Source organism: Rhinoderma darwinii, chromosome 13 (assembly GCF_050947455.1).
Source record: "Rhinoderma darwinii isolate aRhiDar2 chromosome 13, aRhiDar2.hap1, whole genome shotgun sequence".
NCBI lineage: Eukaryota > Metazoa > Chordata > Amphibia > Anura > Rhinodermatidae > Rhinoderma > Rhinoderma darwinii.
The window spans coordinates 63,327,761-63,352,737 of record NC_134699.1 but is presented as its reverse complement, the minus strand read 5'-3'; the positions used below and the strand labels follow the sequence as shown (position 1 = coordinate 63,352,737).

The window sequence follows — 24,977 nt, the reverse complement described above, 5'->3', positions numbered from 1 at the left end:
ACAAATAATTTACTATGGAATATATGGCTGTCCTGAGGGGGTGTATTTCTATATCAAAAGTCATTTTACTGAGAAACAAACCTGAGATTTTTGTACCTTACTTTATACTTACTATACTGCCCCCTATATACAAGAATATAACTACTATAATACTGCCCCTATATACAAGAATATAACTACTATAATACTGCTCCCTATATACAAGAATATAACTACTATAATACTGCCCCTATATACAAGAATATAACTACTATAATACTACCCCTATATACAAGAATATAACTACTATAATACTGCCTACTATATACAAGAATATAACTACTATAATACTGCTCCCTATATACAAGAATATAACTACTATAATACTGCCCTATATATACAAGAATATAACTACTATAATACTGCTCCCTATATACAAGAATATAACTACTATAATACTGCTCCTATATACAAGAATATAACTACTATAATACTGCCCCTATATACAAGAATATAACTACTATAATACTGCCCCTATATACAAGAATATAACTACTATAATACTGCCTCCTATATACAAGAATATAACTACTATAATACTCCCCCTTATATACAAGAATATAACTACCATAATACTGCCCCTATATACAAGAATATACCTACTATAATACTGCCCCCCTATAAACAAGAATATAACTACTATAATACTGCCTCTATATACAGGAATATAACTACTATAATACTGCCCTATATACAAGAATATCACTACTATAATACTGCCCCTATATACAAGAATATCACTACTATAATACTGCCCTATATAAACAAGAATATAACTACTATAATACTGCTCCCTATATACAAGAATAAAACTACTATAATACTGCCCTCTATATACAAGAATATAACTACTATAATACTGCTCCTATATACAAGAATATATCTACTATAAGACTGCCCCTATATACAAGAATATAACTACTATAATACTGCCCCCTATATACAAGAATATAACTACTATAATACTGTCCCTATATACAAGAATATAACTACTATAATACTGCTCCTATATACAAGAATATAACTACTATAATACAGCTCTTATATACAAGAATATAACACTATAATACTGCCCCTTATATACAAGAATATAACTACTATAATACTGCCCCCTATGTACAAGAATATAACTACTATAATACTGCTCCTATATACAAGAATATACCTACTATAATACTGCCCCTATATACAAGAATATAACAACTATAATACTGCCCTATATATACAAGAATATAACTACTATAATATTGCCTATATATACAAGAATATAACTACTATAATACTGCTCCTATATACAAGAATATAACTACTATAATACTGCCTCTTATATACAAGAATATAACTACTATAATACTGCCCCTATATACAAGAATATAACTACTATAATACTGCCTCCTATATACAAGAATATAACTACTATAATACTGCCTCCTATATACAAGACTATAACTACTATAATACTGCTCCTATATACAAGACTATAACTACTATAATACTGCTCCTATATACAATAATATAACTACTATAATACTGCTCCTATATACTAGAATATAACTACTATAATACTGCCCCTATATACAAGAATATAACTACTATAATACTGCCTCCTATATACAAGAATATAACTACTATAATACTGTGCCCTATATACAAGAATATAACTACTATAATACTGCCCCTATATACAAGAATATAACTACTATAATACTGCCCCTATATACAAGACTATAACTACTATAATACTGCTCCTATATACAAGAATATAACTACTATAATACTGCTCCTATATACAAGAATACAACTACTATAATAATGCCCCCTATATACAAGAATATAACTACTATAATACTTACTGCTCCTATATACAAGAATATAACTTCTATAATACTGCCCCTATATACAAGAATATAACTACTATAATACTGCTCCTATATACTAGAATATAACTACTATAATACTGCTCCTATATACAAGAATATAAATACTATAATACTGCCCCTATATACAAGAATATAACTACTATAATACTGCCCCTATATACAAGAATATAACTTCTATAATACTGCCCCTATATACAAGAATATAACTACTATAATACTGCTCCTATATACAAGAATATAACTACTATAATACTGCTCCTATATACAAGAATATAAATACTATAATACTGCCCCCTATATACAAGAATATAACTCCTATAATACTGCCTCCTATATACAAGAATATAACTACTATAATACTGCTCCTATATACAAGAATATAACTACTATAATACTGCTCCTATATACAAGAATATAAATACTATAATACTGCCCCCTATATACAAGAATATAACTCCTATAATACTGCCCCTATATACAAGAATATAGCTACTATAATACTGCGTCCTATATACAAGAATATAACTCCTATAATACTGCCCCTATATACAAGAATATAACTACTATAATACTGCCTCCTATATACAAGAATATAACTACTATAATGCTGCTCCTATATACAAGAATATAACTACTATAATACTGCTCCTATATACAGGAATATAACTACTATAATACTGCTCCTATATACAAGAATATAACTCCTATAATACTGCTCCTATATACAGGAATATAACTACTATAATACTGCTCCTATATACAGGAATATAACTACTATAATACTGCTCCTATATACAAGAATATAACTACTATAATACTGCTCCTATATACAAGAATATAACTACTATAATACTGCTCCTATATACAAGAATATAAATACTATAATACTGCCCCTATATACAAGAATATAACTACTATAATACTGTGCCCTATATACAAGAATATAACTACTATAATACTGCCCCTATATACAAGAATATAACTACTATAATACTGCCCCTATATACAAGAATATAACTTCTATAATACTGCCCCTATATACAAGAATATAACTACTATAATACTGCCCCTATATACAAGAATATAACTTCTATAATACTGCTCCTATATACAAGAATATAACTACTATAATACTGCCCCTATATACAAGAATATAACTACTATAATACTGTGCCCTATATACAAGAATATAACTACTATAATACTGCCCCTATATACAAGAATATAACTACTATAATACTGCCCCTATATACAAGAATATAACTACTATAATACTGCCCCTATATACAAGAATATAACTTCTATAATACTGCTCCTATATACAAGAATATAACTACTATAATACTGCCCCCTATATACAAGAATATAACTACTATAATACTGCTCCTATATACAATAATATAACTACTATAATACTGCCTCCTATATACAAGTATATAACTACTATAATACTGTGCCCTATATACAAGAATATAACTACTATAATACTGCCCCTATATACAAGACTATAACTACTATAATACTGCTCCTATATACAAGACTATAACTACTATAATACTGCTCCTATATACAAGAATATAACTACTATAATACTTACTGCCCCTATATACAAGAATATAACTACTATAATACTTACTGCCCCTATATACAAGAATATAACTTCTATAATACTGCCCCTATATACAAGAATATAACTACTATAATACTGCTCCTATATACTAGAATATAACTACTATAATACTGCTCCTATATACAAGAATATAAATACTATAATACTGCCCCTATATACAAGAATATAACTACTATAATACTGCCCCTATATACAAGAATATAACTTCTATAATACTGCCCCTATATACAAGAATATAACTTCTATAATACTGCCCTTATATACAAGAATATAACTACTATAATACTGCTCCTATATACAAGAATATAACTACTATAATACTGCTCCTATATACAAGAATATAAATACTATAATACTGCCCCCTATATACAAGAATATAACTCCTATAATACTGCCTCCTATATACAAGAATATAACTACTATAATACTGCCTCCTATATACAAGAATATAACTACTATAATACTGCTCCTATATACAAGAATATAACTACTATAATACTGCTCCTATATACAAGAATATAAATACTATAATACTGCGTCCTATATACAAGAATATAACTCCTATAATACTGCCCCTATATACAAGAATATAACTACTATAATACTGCGTCCTATATACAAGAATATAACTCCTATAATACTGCCCCTATATACAAGAATATAACTACTATAATACTGCCTCCTATATACAAGAATATAACTACTATAATGCTGCTCCTATATACAAGAATATAACTACTATAATACTGCTCCTATATACAGGAATATAACTACTATAATACTGCTCCTATATACAAGAATATAACTCCTATAATACTGCTCCCTATATACAAGAATATAACTACTATATACTGCCCCTATATACAAGAATATAACTACTATAATACTGCCCCTATATACAAGAATATAACTACTATAATACTGCCCCTATATACAAGAATATAACTACTATAATACTGCCTCTATATACAAGAATATAACTACTATAATACTGCCCTCTATTTACAAGAATATAACTACTATAATACTGCCCCCTATATACAAGAATATAACTCCTATAATACTGCCTCCTATATACAAGAATATAACTACTATAATACTGCTCCTATATACAAGAATATAACTACTATAATACTGCTCCTATATACAAGAATATAAATACTATAATACTGCCCCTATATACAAGAATATAACTACTATAATACTGTGCCCTATATACAAGAATATAACTACTATAATACTGCCCCTATATACAAGAATATAACTACTATAATACTGCCCCCTATATACAAGAATATAACTACTATAATACTGCTCCTATATACAATAATATAACTACTATAATACTGCCTCCTATATACAAGTATATAACTACTATAATACTGTGCCCTATATACAAGAATATAACTACTATAATACTGCCCCTATATACAAGAATATAACTACTATAATACTGCCCCTATATACAAGACTATAACTACTATAATACTGCTCCTATATACAAGAATATAACTACTATAATACTTACTGCCCCTATATACAAGAATATAACTACTATAATACTTACTGCCCCTATATACAAGAATATAACTTCTATAATACTGCCCCTATATACAAGAATATAACTACTATAATACTGCTCCTATATACTAGAATATAACTACTATAATACTGCTCCTATATACAAGAATATAAATACTATAATACTGGCCCTATATACAAGAATATAACTTCTATAATACTGCTCCTATATACAAGAATACAACTACTATAATACTGCCCCCTATATACAAGAATATAACTACTATAATACTGCTCCTATATACAATAATATAACTACTATAATACTGCCTCCTATATACAAGAATATAACTACTATAATACTGTGCCCTATATACAAGAATATAACTACTATAATACTGCCCCTATATACAAGAATATAACTACTATAATACTGCTCCTATATACAAGAATATAACTACTATAATACTTACTGCCCCTATATACAAGAATATAACTACTATAATACTTACTGCTCCTATATACAAGAATATAACTTCTATAATACTGCCCCTATATACAAGAATATAACTACTATAATACTGCTCCTATATACTAGAATATAACTACTATAATACTGCTCCTATATACAAGAATATAAATACTATAATACTGCCCCTATATACAAGAATATAACTACTATAATACTGCCCCTATATACAAGAATATAACTTCTATAATACTGCCCCTATATACAAGAATATAACTACTATAATACTGCTCCTATATACAAGAATATAACTACTATAATACTGCTCCTATATACAAGAATATAAATACTATAATACTGCCCCCTATATACAAGAATATAACTCCTATAATACTGCCTCCTATATACAAGAATATAACTACTATAATACTGCTCCTATATACAAGAATATAACTACTATAATACTGCTCCTATATACAAGAATATAAATACTATAATACTGCCCCCTATATACAAGAATATAACTCCTATAATACTGCCCCTATATACAAGAATATAGCTACTATAATACTGCGTCCTATATACAAGAATATAACTCCTATAATACTGCCCCTATATACAAGAATATAACTACTATAATACTGCCTCCTATATACAAGAATATAACTACTATAATGCTGCTCCTATATACAAGAATATAACTACTATAATGCTGCTCCTATATACAGGAATATAACTACTATAATACTGCTCCTATATACAAGAATATAACTCCTATAATACTGCTCCCTAAATACAAGAATATAACTACTATATACTGCCCCTATATACAAGAATATAACTCCTATAATACTGCCTCCTATATACAAGAATATAACTACTATAATACTGCTCCTATATACAAGAATATAACTACTATAATACTGCTCCTATATACAAGAATATAAATACTATAATACTGCCCCCTATATACAAGAATATAACTCCTATAATACTGCCCCTATATACAAGAATATAACTACTATAATACTGCCCCTATATACAAGAATATAACTTCTATAATACTGCTCCTATATACAAGAATATAACTACTATAATACTGCCCCTATATACAAGAATATAACTACTATAATACTGTGCCCTATATACAAGAATATAACTACTATAATACTGCCCCTATATACAAGAATATAACTACTATAATACTGCCCCTATATACAAGAATATAACTACTATAATACTGCCCCTATATACAAGAATATAACTTCTATAATACTGCTCCTATATACAAGAATATAACTACTATAATACTGCCCCCTATATACAAGAATATAACTACTATAATACTGCTCCTATATACAATAATATAACTGCTATAATACTGCCTCCTATATACAAGTATATAACTACTATAATACTGTGCCCTATATACAAGAATATAACTACTATAATACTGCCCCTATATACAAGACTATAACTACTATAATACTGCTCCTATATACAAGAATATAACTACTATAATACTTACTGCCCCTATATACAAGAATATAACTACTATAATACTTACTGCCCCTATATACAAGAATATAACTTCTATAATACTGCCCCTATATACAAGAATATAACTACTATAATACTGCTCCTATATACTAGAATATAACTACTATAATACTGCTCCTATATACAAGAATATAAATACTATAATACTGCCCCTATATACAAGAATATAACTACTATAATACTGCCCCTATATACAAGAATATAACTTCTATAATACTGCCCCTATATACAAGAATATAACTACTATAATACTGCTCCTATATACAAGAATATAACTACTATAATACTGCTCCTATATACAAGAATATAAATACTATAATACTGCCCCCTATATACAAGAATATAACTCCTATAATACTGCCTCCTATATACAAGAATATAACTACTATAATACTGCTCCTATATACAAGAATATAACTACTATAATACTGCTCCTATATACAAGAATATAAATACTATAATACTGCCCCCTATATACAAGAATATAACTCCTATAATACTGCCCCTATATACAAGAATATAACTCCTATAATACTGTGTCCTATATACAAGAATATAACTCCTATAATACTGCCCCTATATACAAGAATATAACTACTATAATACTGCCTCCTATATACAAGAATATAACTACTATAATGCTGCTCCTATATACAAGAATATAACTACTATAATACTGCTCCTATATACAGGAATATAACTCCTATAATACTGCTCCTATATACAAGAATATAACTCCTATAATACTGCTCCCTATATACAAGAATATAACTACTATATACTGCCCCTATATACAAGAATATAACTACTATAATACTGCCCCTATATACAAGAATATAACTACTATAATACTGCCCCTATATACAAGAATATAACTACTATAATACTGCCTCTATATACAAGAATATAACTACTATAATACTGCCCTCTATTTACAAGAATATAACTACTATAATACTGCCCCCTATATACAAGAATATAACTCCTATAATACTGCCTCCTATATACAAGAATATAACTACTATAATACTGCTCCTATATACAAGAATATAACTACTATAATACTGCTCCTATATACAAGAATATAAATACTATAATACTGCCCCCTATATACAAGAATATAACTCCTATAATACTGCCCCTATATACAAGAATATAACTACTATAATACTGCCCCTATATACAAGAATATAACTTCTATAATACTGCTCCTATATACAAGAATATAACTACTATAATACTGCCCCTATATACAAGAATATAACTACTATAATACTGTGCCCTATATACAAGAATATAACTACTATAATACTGCCCCTATATACAAGAATATAACTACTATAATACTGCCCCTATGTACAAGAATATAACTTCTATAATACTGCTCCTATATACAAGAATATAACTACTATAATACTGCTCCTATATACAAGAATATAACTACTATAATACTTACTGCCCCTATATACAAGAATATAACTACTATAATACTTACTGCTCCTATATACAAGAATATAACTTCTATAATACTGCCCCTATATACAAGAATATAACTACTATAATACTGCTCCTATATACTAGAATATAACTACTATAATACTGCTCCTATATACAAGAATATAAATACTATAATACTGCCCCTATATACAAGAATATAACTACTATAATACTGCCCCTATATACAAGAATATAACTTCTATAATACTGCCCCTATATACAAGAATATAACTACTATAATACTGCTCCTATATACAAGAATATAACTACTATAATACTGCTCCTATATACAAGAATATAAATACTATAATACTGCCCCCTATATACAAGAATATAACTCCTATAATACTGCCTCCTATATACAAGAATATAACTACTATAATACTGCTCCTATATACAAGAATATAACTACTATAATACTGCTCCTATATACAAGAATATAAATACTATAATACTGCCCCCTATATACAAGAATATAACTCCTATAATACTGCCCCTATATACAAGAATATAGCTACTATAATACTGCGTCCTATATACAAGAATATAACTCCTATAATACTGCCCCTATATACAAGAATATAACTACTATAATACTGCCTCCTATATACAAGAATATAACTACTATAATGCTGCTCCTATATACAAGAATATAACTACTATAATACTGCTCCTATATACAGGAATATAACTACTATAATACTGCTCCTATATACAAGAATATAACTCCTATAATACTGCTCCCTATATACAAGAATATAACTACTATATACTGCCCCTATATACAAGAATATAACTCCTATAATACTGCCTCCTATATACAAGAATATAACTACTATAATACTGCTCCTATATACAAGAATATAAATACTATAATACTGCCCCCTATATACAAGAATATAACTCCTATAATACTGCCCCTATATACAAGAATATAACTACTATAATACTGCCCCTATATACAAGAATATAACTTCTATAATACTGCTCCTATATACAAGAATATAACTACTATAATACTGCCCCTATATACAAGAATATAACTACTATAATACTGTGCCCTATATACAAGAATATAACTACTATAATACTGCCCCTATATACAAGAATACTGCTCCTATATACAATAATATAACTACTATAATACTGCCTCCTATATACAAGTATATAACTACTATAATACTGTGCCCTATATACAAGAATATAACTACTATAATACTGCCCCTATATACAAGACTATAACTACTATAATACTGCTCCTATATACAAGAATATAACTACTATAATACTTACTGCCCCTATATACAAGAATATAACTACTATAATACTTACTGCCCCTATATACAAGAATATAACTTCTATAATACTGCCCCTATATACAAGAATATAACTACTATAATACTGCTCCTATATACTAGAATATAACTACTATAATACTGCTCCTATATACAAGAATATAAATACTATAATACTGCCCCTATATACAAGAATATAACTACTATAATACTGCCCCTATATACAAGAATATAACTTCTATAATACTGCCCCTATATACAAGAATATAACTACTATAATACTGCCTCCTATATACAAGTATATAACTACTATAATACTGTGCCCTATATACAAGAATATAACTACTATAATACTGCCCCTATATACAAGACTATAACTACTATAATACTGCTCCTATATACAAGAATATAACTACTATAATACTTACTGCCCCTATATACAAGAATATAACTACTATAATACTTACTGCCCCTATATACAAGAATATAACTACTATAATACTGTGCCCTATATACAAGAATATAACTACTATAATACTGCCCCTATATACAAGAATATAACTACTATAATACTGCCCCTATATACAAGAATATAACTACTATAATACTGCCCCTATATACAAGAATATAACTTCTATAATACTGCTCCTATATACAAGAATATAACTACTATAATACTGCCCCCTATATACAAGAATATAACTACTATAATACTGCCCCCTATATACAAGAATATAACTACTATAATACTGCTCCTATATACAATAATATAACTGCTATAATACTGCCTCCTATATACAAGTATATAACTACTATAATACTGTGCCCTATATACAAGACTATAACTACTATAATACTGCTCCTATATACAAGAATATAACTACTATAATACTTACTGCCCCTATATACAAGAATATAACTACTATAATACTTACTGCCCCTATATACAAGAATATAACTTCTATAATACTGCCCCTATATACAAGAATATAACTACTATAATACTGCTCCTATATACTAGAATATAACTACTATAATACTGCTCCTATATACAAGAATATAAATACTATAATACTGCCCCTATATACAAGAATATAACTACTATAATACTGCCCCTATATACAAGAATATAACTTCTATAATACTGCCTCTATATACAAGAATATAACTACTATAATACTGCTCCTATATACAAGAATATAACTACTATAATACTGCTCCTATATACAAGAATATAAATACTATAATACTGCCCCCTATATACAAGAATATAACTCCTATAATACTGCCTCCTATATACAAGAATATAACTACTATAATACTGCTCCTATATACAAGAATATAACTACTATAATACTGCTCCTATATACAAGAATATAAATACTATAATACTGCCCCCTATATACAAGAATATAACTCCTATAATACTGCCCCTATATACAAGAATATAACTCCTATAATACTGTGTCCTATATACAAGAATATAACTCCTATAATACTGCCCCTATATACAAGAATATAACTACTATAATACTGCCTCCTATATACAAGAATATAACTACTATAATGCTGCTCCTATATACAAGAATATAACTACTATAATACTGCTCCTATATACAGGAATATAACTACTATAATACTGCTCCTATATACAAGAATATAACTCCTATAATACTGCTCCCTATATACAAGAATATAACTACTATATACTGCCCCTATATACAAGAATATAACTACTATAATACTGCCCCTATATACAAGAATATAACTACTATAATACTGCCCCTATATACAAGAATATAACTACTATAATACTGCCTCTATATACAAGAATATAACTACTATAATACTGCCCTCTATTTACAAGAATATAACTACTATAATACTGCCCCCTATATACAAGAATATAACTCCTATAATACTGCCTCCTATATACAAGAATATAACTACTATAATACTGCTCCTATATACAAGAATATAACTACTATAATACTGCTCCTATATACAAGAATATAAATACTATAATACTGCCCCCTATATACAAGAATATAACTCCTATAATACTGCCCCTATATACAAGAATATAACTACTATAATACTGCCCCTATATACAAGAATATAACTTCTATAATACTGCTCCTATATACAAGAATATAACTACTATAATACTGCCCCTATATACAAGAATATAACTACTATAATACTGTGCCCTATATACAAGAATATAACTACTATAATACTGCCCCTATATACAAGAATATAACTACTATAATACTGCCCCTATGTACAAGAATATAACTTCTATAATACTGCTCCTATATACAAGAATATAACTACTATAATACTGCCCCCTATATACAATAATATAACTACTATAATACTGCCTCCTATATACAAGAATATAACTACTATAATACTGTGCCCTATATACAAGAATATAACTACTATAATACTGCCCCTATATACAAGAATATAACTACTATAATACTGACCCTATATACAAGACTATAACTACTATAATACTGCTCCTATATACAAGAATATAACTACTATAATACTTACTGCCCCTATATACAAGAATATAACTACTATAATACTTACTGCCCCTATATACAAGAATATAACTTCTATAATACTGCCCCTATATACAAGAATATAACTACTATAATACTGCTCCTATATACTAGAATATAACTACTAGAATACTGCTCCTATATACAAGAATAAAAATACTAAAATACTGCCCCTATATACAAGAATATAACTACTATAATACTGCCCCTATATACAAGAATATAACTTCTATAATACTGCTCCTATATACAAGAATACAACTACTATAATACTGCCCCCTATATACAAGAATATAACTACTATAATACTGCCTCCTATATACAAGAATATAACTACTATAATACTGTGCCCTATATACAGGAATATAACTACTATAATACTGCCCCTATATACAAGAATATAACTACTATAATACTGCTCCTATATACAAGAATATAACTACTATAATACTTACTGCCCCTATATACAAGAATATAACTACTATAATACTTACTGCTCCTATATACAAGAATATAACTTCTATAATGCTGCTCCTATATACAAGAATATAACTACTATAATACTGCTCCTATATACAGGAATATAACTACTATAATACTGCTCCTATATACAAGAATATAACTCCTATAATACTGCTCCCTATATACAAGAATATAACTACTATATACTGCCCCTATATACAAGAATATAACTCCTATAATACTGCCTCCTATATACAAGAATATAACTACTATAATACTGCTCCTATATACAAGAATATAACTACTATAATACTGCTCCTATATACAAGAATATAAATACTATAATACTGCCCCCTATATACAAGAATATAACTCCTATAATACTGCCCCTATATACAAGAATATAACTACTATAATACTGCCCCTATATACAAGAATATAACTTCTATAATACTGCTCCTATATACAAGAATATAACTACTATAATACTGCCCCTATATACAAGAATATAACTACTATAATACTGTGCCCTATATACAAGAATATAACTACTATAATACTGCCCCTATATACAAGAATATAACTACTATAATACTGCCCCTATATACAAGAATATAACTTCTATAATACTGCTCCTATATACAAGAATATAACTACTATAATACTGCCCCCTATATACAAGAATATAACTACTATAATACTGCTCCTATATACAATAATATAACTACTATAATACTGCCTCCTATATACAAGTATATAACTACTATAATACTGTGCCCTATATACAAGAATATAACTACTATAATACTGCCCCTATATACAAGACTATAACTACTATAATACTGCTCCTATATACAAGAATATAACTACTATAATACTTACTGCCCCTATATACAAGAATATAACTACTATAATACTTACTGCCCCTATATACAAGAATATAACTTCTATAATACTGCCCCTATATACAAGAATATAACTACTATAATACTGCTCCTATATACTAGAATATAACTACTATAATACTGCTCCTATATACAAGAATATAAATACTATAATACTGCCCCTATATACAAGAATATAACTACTATAATACTGCCCCTATATACAAGAATATAACTTCTATAATACTGCCCCTATATACAAGAATATAACTACTATAATACTGCTCCTATATACAAGAATATAACTACTATAATACTGCTCCTATATACAAGAATATAAATACTATAATACTGCCCCCTATATACAAGAATATAACTCCTATAATACTGCCTCCTATATACAAGAATATAACTACTATAATACTGCTCCTATATACAAGAATATAACTACTATAATACTGCTCCTATATACAAGAATATAAATACTATAATACTGCCCCTATATACAAGAATATAACTCCTATAATACTGCCCCTATATACAAGAATATAACTCCTATAATACTGTGTCCTATATACAAGAATATAACTCCCATAATACTGCCCCTATATACAAGAATATAACTACTATAATACTGCCTCCTATATACAAGAATATAACTACTATAATGCTGCTCCTATATACAAGAATATAACTACTATAATGCTGCTCCTATATACAGGAATATAACTACTATAATACTGCTCCTATATACAAGAATATAACTCCTATAATACTGCTCCCTATATACAAGAATATAACTACTATATACTGCCCCTATATACAAGACTATAACTACTATAATACTGCCCCTATATACAAGAATATAACTACTATAATACTGCCCCTATATACAAGAATATAACTACTATAATACTGCCTCTATATACAAGAATATAACTACTATAATACTGCCCTCTATTTACAAGAATATAACTACTATAATACTGCCCCCTATATACAAGAATATAACTCCTATAATACTGCCTCCTATATACAAGAATATAACTACTATAATACTGCTCCTATATACAAGAATATAACTACTATAATACTGCTCCTATATACAAGAATATAAATACTATAATACTGCCCCCTATATACAAGAATATAACTCCTATAATACTGCCCCTATATACAAGAATATAACTACTATAATACTGCCCCTATATACAAGAATATAACTTCTATAATACTGCTCCTATATACAAGAATATAACTACTATAATACTGCCCCTATATACAAGAATATAACTACTATAATACTGTGCCCTATATACAAGAATATAACTACTATAATACTGTGCCCTATATACAAGAATATAACTACTATAATACTGCCCCTATATACAAGAATATAACTACTATAATACTGCCCCTATATACAAGACTATAACTACTATAATACTGCTCCTATATACAAGAATATAACTACTATAATACTTACTGCCCCTATATACAAGAATATAACTACTATAATACTTACTGCCCCTATATACAAGAATATAACTTCTATAATACTGCCCCTATATACAAGAATATAACTACTATAATACTGCTCCTATATACTACAATAGAACTACTATAATACTGCTCCTATATACTAGAATAGAACTACTATAATACTGCTCCTATATACAAGAATATAAATACTATAATACTGCCCCTATATACAAGAATATAACTACTATAATACTGCCCCTATATACAAGAATATAACTTCTATAATACTGCCCCTATATACAAGAATATAACTACTATAATACTGCTCCTATATACAAGAATATAACTACTATAATACTGCTCCTATATACAAGAATATAAATACTATAATACTGCCCCCTATATACAAGAATATAACTCCTATAATACTGCCTCCTATATACAAGAATATAACTACTATAATACTGCTCCTATATACAAGAATATAACTACTATAATACTGCTCCTATATACAAGAATATAAATACTATAATACTGCCCCTATATACAAGAATATAACTCCTATAATACTGCCCCTATATACAAGAATATAACTACTATAATACTGCGTCCTATATACAAGAATATAACTCCTATAATACTGCCCCTATATACAAGAATATAACTACTATAATACTGCTCCTATATACAAGAATATAACTACTATAATACTGCCCCCTATATACAAGAATATAACTACTATAATGCTGCTCCTATATACAAGAATATAACTACTATAATACTGCGTCCTATATACAAGAATATAACTACTATAATACTGCTCCTATATACAAGAATATAAATACTATAATACTGCCCCCTATATACAAGAATATAACTCCTATAATACTGCCTCCTATATACAAGAATATAACTACTATAATACTGCTCCTATATACAAGAATATAACTACTATAATACTGCTCCTATATACAAGAATATAAATACTATAATACTGCCCCTATATACAAGAATATAACTCCTATAATACTGCCCCTATATACAAGAATATAACTACTATAATACTGCGTCCTATATACAAGAATATAACTCCTATAATACTGCCCCTATATACAAGAATATAACTACTATAATACTGCCTCCTATATACAAGAATATAACTACTATAATGCTGCTCCTATATACAAGAATATAACTACTATAATACTGCTCCCTATATACAAGAATATAACTACTATATACTGCCCCTATATACAAGAATATAACTACTATAATACTGCCCTCTATTTACAAGAATATAACTACTATAATACTGCCCCTATATACAAGAATATAACTCCTATAATACTGCCCCTATATACAAGAATATAACTACTATAATACTGCGTCCTATATACAAGAATATAACTCCTATAATACTGCCCCTATATACAAGAATATAACTACTATAATACTGCTCCTATATACAAGAATATAACTACTATAATACTGCCCCTATATACAAGAATATAACTACTATAATGCTGCTCCTATATACAAGAATATAACTACTATAATACTGCGTCCTATATACAAGAATATAACTACTATAATACTGCTCCTATATACAAGAATATAAATACTATAATACTGCCCCCTATATACAAGAATATAACTCCTATAATACTGCCTCCTATATACAAGAATATAACTACTATAATACTGCTCCTATATACAAGAATATAACTACTATAATACTGCTCCTATATACAAGAATATAAATACTATAATACTGCCCCTATATACAAGAATATAACTCCTATAATACTGCCCCTATATACAAGAATATAACTACTATAATACTGCGTCCTATATACAAGAATATAACTCCTATAATACTGCCCCTATATACAAGAATATAACTACTATAATACTGCCTCCTATATACAAGAATATAACTACTATAATGCTGCTCCTATATACAAGAATATAACTACTATAATACTGCTCCCTATATACAAGAATATAACTACTATATACTGCCCCTATATACAAGAATATAACTACTATAATACTGCCCTCTATATACAAGAATATAACTACTATAATACTGCCCCTATATACAAGAATATAACTACTATAATACTGCTCCTATATACAAGAATATAACTACTATAATACTGCTCCTATATACAAGAATATAACTACTATAATACTCCCCCTATATACAAGAATATAACTACTATAATACTGCCTCTATATACAAGAATATAACTACTATAATACTGCCCCCTATATACAAGAATATAACTACTATAATACTGCTCCTATATACAAGAATATAACTACTATAATACTGCCCCTATATACAAGAATATAACTACTATAATACTGCTCCTATATACAAGAATATAACTACTATAATACTGCCCCTATATACAAGAATATAACTACTATAATACTGACCCTATATACAAGAATATAACTCCTATAATACTGCTCCCTATATACAAGAATATAACTACTATAATACTGCTCCTATATACAAGAATATAACTACTATAATACTGCTCCTATATACAAGAATATAACTACTATAATACTACCCCTATATACAAGAATATAACTACTATAATACTCCCCCTATATACAAGAATATAACTACTATAATACTGCTCCTATATACAAGAATATAACTTCTATAATACTGCTCCTATATACACACAAGACTATAAGGAGGTCTTCTAGGTCGGGTTCTTCTTTAATTTACTTTGGTCTTTCCAGACCGCAGGAAATCTGGGAGATTCTTAGACTGGCGTAGGTTAATACGGCCTCCTATATACACAATAATGTGATCCACATGTAGGGAGCATCGGTCCCTGTAGATGAGGTAATGTGAGGCCTGGAGTAGTGACAATGATGTAGAGGGCACTGTATCTCCACATGTAGACAATAGGCCTCTCATTACTGGGATCCATTAGAGATGTGGGGACTCTGGAGGACACGGGGTTCTCACATCTCCAGCATCTGGCAGACATGAATAGCCGTGAGCCTCGTCCCACACACTGGACCATTGTCCGCTCACAACAAGCCTTTCAAAAGAGAATCAGCATGGAGGACTGATAGTAAGACATCACTTTGTACATACAGATGTAGCAGAGCCGAGTTTGTTATTGAACTGGGTTACTGGTTTGTTCATGTAGGGCAGCCATCTTTAACCAGTGTCTCTCCAGCTGGCGGCTGTCATGGCATGTTGGGAGTAGTAGTTTTACAACAGACATGGCACTTTCTGTATTAATATGCATTTTTAGCTAAACAGCCTAGACTCCAGACTGATACATTGTAACAAACTATCAGCATAGTGGATTTGTGCTGATAACAAACGATTGTCTAGACTGGATACAATTGTAACAAAACCTCAGCTGTGAGAAGTATTAGGTTTATAACAGTTTTCAACGTGTGGATATAAACAAGAATGGTCTCATTCACTGACAGCAAGCAGTGATCTTGAACAGCAAAGTATATTAGAAATTATAAATACTATAGCTCAGATAGGAAAAAATAGCAAAAACACGCAGCCGTACAACACGCCGGTAAACTCATTACCCTAGTAATTTCCTCAGAGAAAAAACAAAATGGCGGACACAAGCAGCAGTGAGGGCCTGAAGGCTTAGAATAACAATATGGCGGACACATTGACATTAATCCCATGACAGGTCACTGTGTTTGTCTGCGACGTGTCGGCCCCTTACCTTGCTTTTCCTCAGGTTGTGTCCAGACCACACAGGCTGCAGTTCATGAGGGAATTCCTCTCAGGTGCCAGGCCTCAGGTGGACAAAATGGACCTCATGTCTAATAACTAGAGCAGAGGGAAGGTGGAGATGTTAACCAATCATAGTGCAGCTTCTGTGCACATGGACCATAGCAACCCATCAGCTCACAGCTTTCATTTTCTGTGCATTGGCCATAGCAACCAATCAGCTCGCTGCTTTCATGTTTTAGACACTAGCTAAAGATATGAGAGATGAAATGTGATTGGTAGTTATGGGCAACTTCTTTACTTTGCCAGTGCTAATTTTGATCAATCTTTATTGCTACCTTATAGTTTAGCACAAGTCTGCGTCCTCCCCCCTCCTTTTTTTAAGGGCCATGCAATGGCCGCAACACTCAACCCCCCCCCCCCTGTTCTATTGAACCCATAGGAGATCAAAGTTCGGTTTAGTAAGGGGTCCAGGTGTAAAATAATAAGTTACTGCAGCTGACATGTTATTCTTTAGTGCGGTGGTCTCGAGCGGTTGTGAAACTACACCTTCCAGCACGCTAGGAGTTGTAGTTTCCAAGCACCGGGAGAGCTGCGGGTCGGAGACACTGCTCTAGTGAATGGGATTTTATAAAAACCTTGCGCCTTAGCGTGCCCGCTTGTTGCGACTTGTTAACGTGCTTTCTCCAGCAAAGGTGAATGTACAATTTATTTCCTGTTTGTCAGCTTCTTACTATTTAGATCTCTGCTTGCTGTTAGTGAATGGAAACATCTTTGCTGCTACCCAGAGGGTTGAAAACTTGTCCTAATCATGTCCAGCTGCCCAGAAACCTCCCCTGGCCCCAATGTAAACATGCCCCTTGGGGTTGGCTAATTAGTAATGTATTCCTACGGTGGGAGTAGTGATAAGTAGCTGCCAGCACACACCCTTGGCACCGCTTATTTGAGAGGAAACCGAGTCAGACTGGTTAAAATCCAACTTGTCCAATGCCCACATCCCCCTGAGACATAACTGGATAAAGGACGTGCAAAGGGCCGAGTCATTACGGTTCTGTATTACCAAACAGGTGGCATTAAACGCGCTGCCATGTGGTGCCACTGTACAGCATCATACTCATTAATTAGGGTATCGAATCCAGATTGGGGGACCTCTGAGTGTGCACCATAAATGATCACAGCCATCTTGGCCTTATAGACCCCCTTTGATGTTAGTTCGGGTTCCAGGGTCTGCCAGTGCTTGCGTCCGTAATACGCCCAGCCTAATTTAACGCCCTTATAGCAGGACCATCCGTTCCAGTCTACGGCTTCAATGTTTCGGTCTTAACTGTATAGCGGATTACTGGGCCATTCTTCAAGATCGTCGTCCCACAAGGAAGAAGTAGTAGAAATCTTCACATTATGCCCCATAAAAGGTCCACATAGGCCTGGGCAACCCGAGTGTGATCCATTGGGGGCAGTAATGCAATGGAGTATGTACCAACTTTTCACCCTGATGGGCAACTGCAGTCCCGGCGTGGTCTTGGCCTTTTATCCGGTGACCTTCCGACTTCATCCTGGCATTTAGAATCCCTCTCCCCACCCCCACTCCAATAATCAGACACCATTTTTTTTTTGTACATTGGTTTTTATTCCCTTCTAAAATTGCCACCGTTTCAGACAGTCACAAACCGTTAGTGGTCACAGACAGGTTCCGATATTATTTTCTGCGCCTGTGACAAACCCTCGCCCTCCGTCCTTGCCGAACATGCCGTATAGAATCTTCAATAAATATATAACTACGTAGCCCAAGTTATGTACAAATATCTAGGGCAAAAAAATATTATGTTTACAAATCTATATACAATAAAAACGAACCAAAAAAAAAATGTAAACAGTCATATCACAACGTTAACGATAAGAACAACAGGAGCGGGACGGGGGAAAAGAGAGTCTGGGGCTAGGCTAAAATTAAGTGTGCTTTAAAATAAATGCGCGGGGACGTTCCAAGAGAGCGAGAAAAGTACCCGTTTATCAAACCGATCGGTGCCCATATCAGTCGGGGTGAGGGGAGGGGGCTGGGCCTGAAAGTGCTCATTATCTACGGTCTAATTTGTAAATGGAAGAAAAGAAGTGATGGCTCTATTTTGTTTACAGGTTGCCATGGTAACAAAGAACCTGCAAAGCATCCTTTTTGACCCCTACAAGCCACCGTACAATATAGGGCTTTCGGTCACTTATGTCAACGACTTGGTCTTAGAATACGTCCTACTTACAGGAAGGCATGTTGAAGTGTCACTGTGTTGTCCTATGCAGGCGCAGACGGACCAATATAGGACATCTCCAGGTGGGAGTTGTCATAGAGCATATAACCAATCAGATAAATCATCAATACCCTGGAAATCGCTGCGTGGAAGTGGCCATATTGATGACATCAAGGGTGGCTCCACTTTTGACCATCATTGTATAGTCCAGAATCACATATATTGCCGAGTAACTTTGCAGATACTTTGCTTTCTTTACATCGGGTCGTTTTTTACTCCATTCACACCCAGAGCTGCATTTTGCTGGCTTCCACTTGAAACTAACACCCACCTAGCACCATCCAATAGTGTGGGGTCACTTATGCACCACAGCAACGAGATGTAAAAACCTACAGCCGGAAAGCCAACAGAACTTTATTAGAATTTTAAATGCAGCTCTGGATGTGACTGGAGTATAAATTGTGACGTAACGCAAGATTCTACAAGTAAAAGCAAATTCACTCAATATTATATGTCACCGACAATATGACTATCGAAAGCATTAATATTGATGGAAATACAGTATAACATCCATGTGATGGCGCTATAGCGATATCAGCGTTCTAACCCTGCGCTACTTGTTCGGGAGGCTTTTTTTTTTTTGGAAGCGAGTGGGCACAATTCGGTGTAACATCTATGTACATATCAGGGCAGGTGTTGCATATTAGGCATCCACAAGAATAGAGGCACAAAACAACGGGAGTGGGGCTGGAGATTTATCGGTTTTTTTTTTCCCCAAATGCAACACAGCCCTGTTGGTGCCCCCATAGACATTACATTGTCAACACTGTTTAAAAAAAAGGGGTGAGAAGGGGACGAAAAACGAAGAAAAACATTCTGATTGACACAAGCCGAGCTGCAACCCTGTAATACAGATCAGAGATGGTGTGGGGGAGGGGAGTTTCTGAGGCTTTGGATCGGAAAACCCAGCGCCTGTTGCATCCTTAGCAGGTGTGAGACCCCAACAACCGTCCAACGTCTTCACCTGCTGCGTCTTAAAGCCTCGGAGGGCAAAGTGTGAGGAGAGTACATACTTATTTGAAGCTTATGAGTGATTGCGCCGATTCTCCACAGCCATTTCACAGCAGTACAGCAAACCGAGACACGAGAAGGAAGAAGTCGCAGAAGCCGTGTCCCAGTGGTTACGAAGCATCCAAAATGGCGGCGGCATACAGTATATTGCGCAGCCTCAATTCCAGCTCAAGTAAATATAGCTGGACCCTTTTCCTGTCCCCGGTGGGAGCAGCGTTGCCTCCCTCCGAAAGGCAATGAACAGGTTAAAGTGAAGCGTTTTTTTTGTTCTTTTCGGAAAAACCGTGAAAGAGTGAAAGTTAAGAGTCTGTTCTCGGGGGTTCCTGTGCTCATACACTGAGAGGGAGCAGTCCGGGAGGAGACGCGGGCCGTGATCCTAGTATTCCCGGGGGGTCGTATCCGTTCATTGTCCTGCAGATAGAAAAGATGGACTATTAATACACTGAGAAACGTCACTTTGCGGAGAACAAATCAATTCTGTTACCGCCTCCAATAAAAAGCCAAACTTAATTTAAGAGGATCTACACCAATGAAAAGACTGAATAAAACATAAATCACCATTTACACCGGTTCTGGAAGGACTGAAATGTCTGCTCAAAGTCAGTCAGCCCCCGTACAGCACTGGTTATGTCATAGCTACTAAATGTTCTAAACCTGGGTCCATGGAGCTGTGCAGAAAGGAGTAGATCCAACTCCGTTCTGGAAAGAGGTATACAGAACAGATTTGCTTCACCCCGATCTTACCAGCCTCGATATACGATGATGCCACCTGCACAAATCATAGCACCCAATATAGCATTGCTGGCGGGAGTTCTGCACCTTCATCGAAACAGAGCTTTCTGCACAACACATACAAAAGGGGGGGACGGGGGCACAGATGCAAGTTATAAATGGCCGCAACCACTTATAGCCACTGAGCGACGTCACAGGAGTGGAGCGAGGGGAGTGTGTGTCCTGGGGTCAGCGCTTGTATACGGTCAACACAGAACAGGGGTTGTGCTTGGTTAGAAGGAGGTCACAGAAGAGTGGGCAGGAATGGCGTATTAATCTATACCAGGTCCTTGAATATTTCATCCTAACCACTAAGCTAGAATTCCTATAAGAAAAATAAAAACCATTAAGATTTTTCACTGTAAAGATATAATTGGGGGGCGCTGTTGCATTGTCACCTATTGTAAGTGCTTGTTGCAGTAAGTGGTGAAAAGTGGTACTGCAGGAAGATTCCTCCTATTCGTTCCATTGACTGCCGAGTCTCTTTTTGATCAAGTTAAAAAGTCAAATTCTCCAAATGGGTGAAACCAAATAGTTGTGTACACACGCATGCAGACACACACATGCCGAGCCACAGACGCACATACTGAGCCCTTAAGACTTTTTCTTCAGCCTTTTCCTGAGGCCATGCAACACCGCAATGTGTTTACCTAAGACAATTATGTAATCTTAAAGGGGATAAACCAAGTGAGGGAGTCTGACCCCAGCGGCCAGCTGTCTCCCATGTACAGAAGACTTGGCGTTACCGTCACATTGGAAGCACGGCACTCGATTCTCAGGCCTGATAATCCTATTAAAACGGAGAGGACGAGAACTGTGGGGATAGTACATGACCTCTCATATGTACCAGAGCCTACAGCTGTGTGTGTATGTATGTGTATATATATATATATATATATATATATATATATATACACACACACACACACGTACACACACACACACACGTGGCCAAAAAGCTGGTACCCACGTTATTGGCATGCCCACGTCTAAAACCAGCTCCGTTTTAATCCGTTTTTTCCCAACACTTAAGCTACTCATAGGAAATATCTCAACACTGGTTGCCTACGGCCAGATTACAGCGCCCCTCTTGTTCACAGGCTGTGTGCGGTATTGCATCTCAGCCACAATCACTTGAATACTGCAATACCAGACACATCCATTGGACAAGAGGGGCGCTGTTTCAATGAAAAAGAAGCAGACCCGGCTTTCTAATCTTACTAGACCACAGAGCTGGCAGTCTACATGCACTCTTCTATACCAATGTGTTATCGTCCAATTCCCAAAAAAAGGAAAAACCGCTGCATTGAATGCGTGGACATACCCTTTCCTAAAACGCTATGTACGTTCCGTTTATCATCCTTGAGGGTAATGGGTATAACACAGGGTAAGGCTGCTCCAGGGATCTCATGGCTTGTCTTCTGTAACAATCCACTATGTAAATAAAGTCATGCGTCAGAGTGATGTATATCATGTACACGTCGACCCGAATGCCAGCAGAGCCACAGTCACCGGTGGATACGCTGTTATTCCGCTCTGTGCACCTCTCCGATCCACCAGTAGGGTACAGGGCCCGTTATCATGCATGCACTCGGTTATAAAGACACTAAAGATCAGAGGCTGTCCGTCCATAGGAAAGCATTCATAGTTATTTATATACATAAGTACAGACCTGCGTGACAAGCACCCTGGGGGCTATTGGCAGAAAAATATAGGACACTCAGTACACGCAGGAAGGGAGGTGGACGCTAAAACAAGACAGAACGATGCTGGGTGCCGAGCGTCAGCAGGAATGATAAACTGCTTAAATATGTATTAAGTTTGAGAATCCAGAAAGAAAAAAATTCAGACGGTGGGTCCTCCA

The 24,977-nt window shown here is 32.8% G+C and overlaps 2 protein-coding genes across 7 annotated transcripts in view; both read right to left on the bottom strand.

The window, feature by feature from the left end:
- MYH10 (myosin heavy chain 10) overlaps positions 1-19,106 on the bottom strand; it is a 153,959-nt gene extending 134,853 nt beyond the window's left edge. Inside the window, exon 1 of the mRNA XM_075847010.1 lies at positions 19,024-19,106. The gene's annotated coding sequence lies outside the window, so the exon portion shown is untranslated. The remainder of the gene's footprint in view (positions 1-19,023) is intronic.
- Positions 19,107-20,634: 1,528 nt separating this feature from the next.
- NDEL1 (nudE neurodevelopment protein 1 like 1) overlaps positions 20,635-24,977 on the bottom strand; it is a 97,221-nt gene continuing 92,878 nt past the window's right edge. For 3 of the 6 annotated variants that reach the window (XM_075846183.1, XM_075846182.1, XM_075846181.1), the window contains exon 10: positions 24,082-24,547. In XM_075846183.1, the coding sequence (XP_075702298.1) occupies positions 24,444-24,547 (104 nt within the window). In that variant the 3' untranslated portion in view covers positions 24,082-24,443. Of the gene's footprint in view, positions 22,754-24,081; positions 24,548-24,977 lie in introns of those variants that run through there. The other 3 variants (XM_075846184.1, XM_075846185.1, XM_075846180.1) reach the window with 3 other exon arrangements.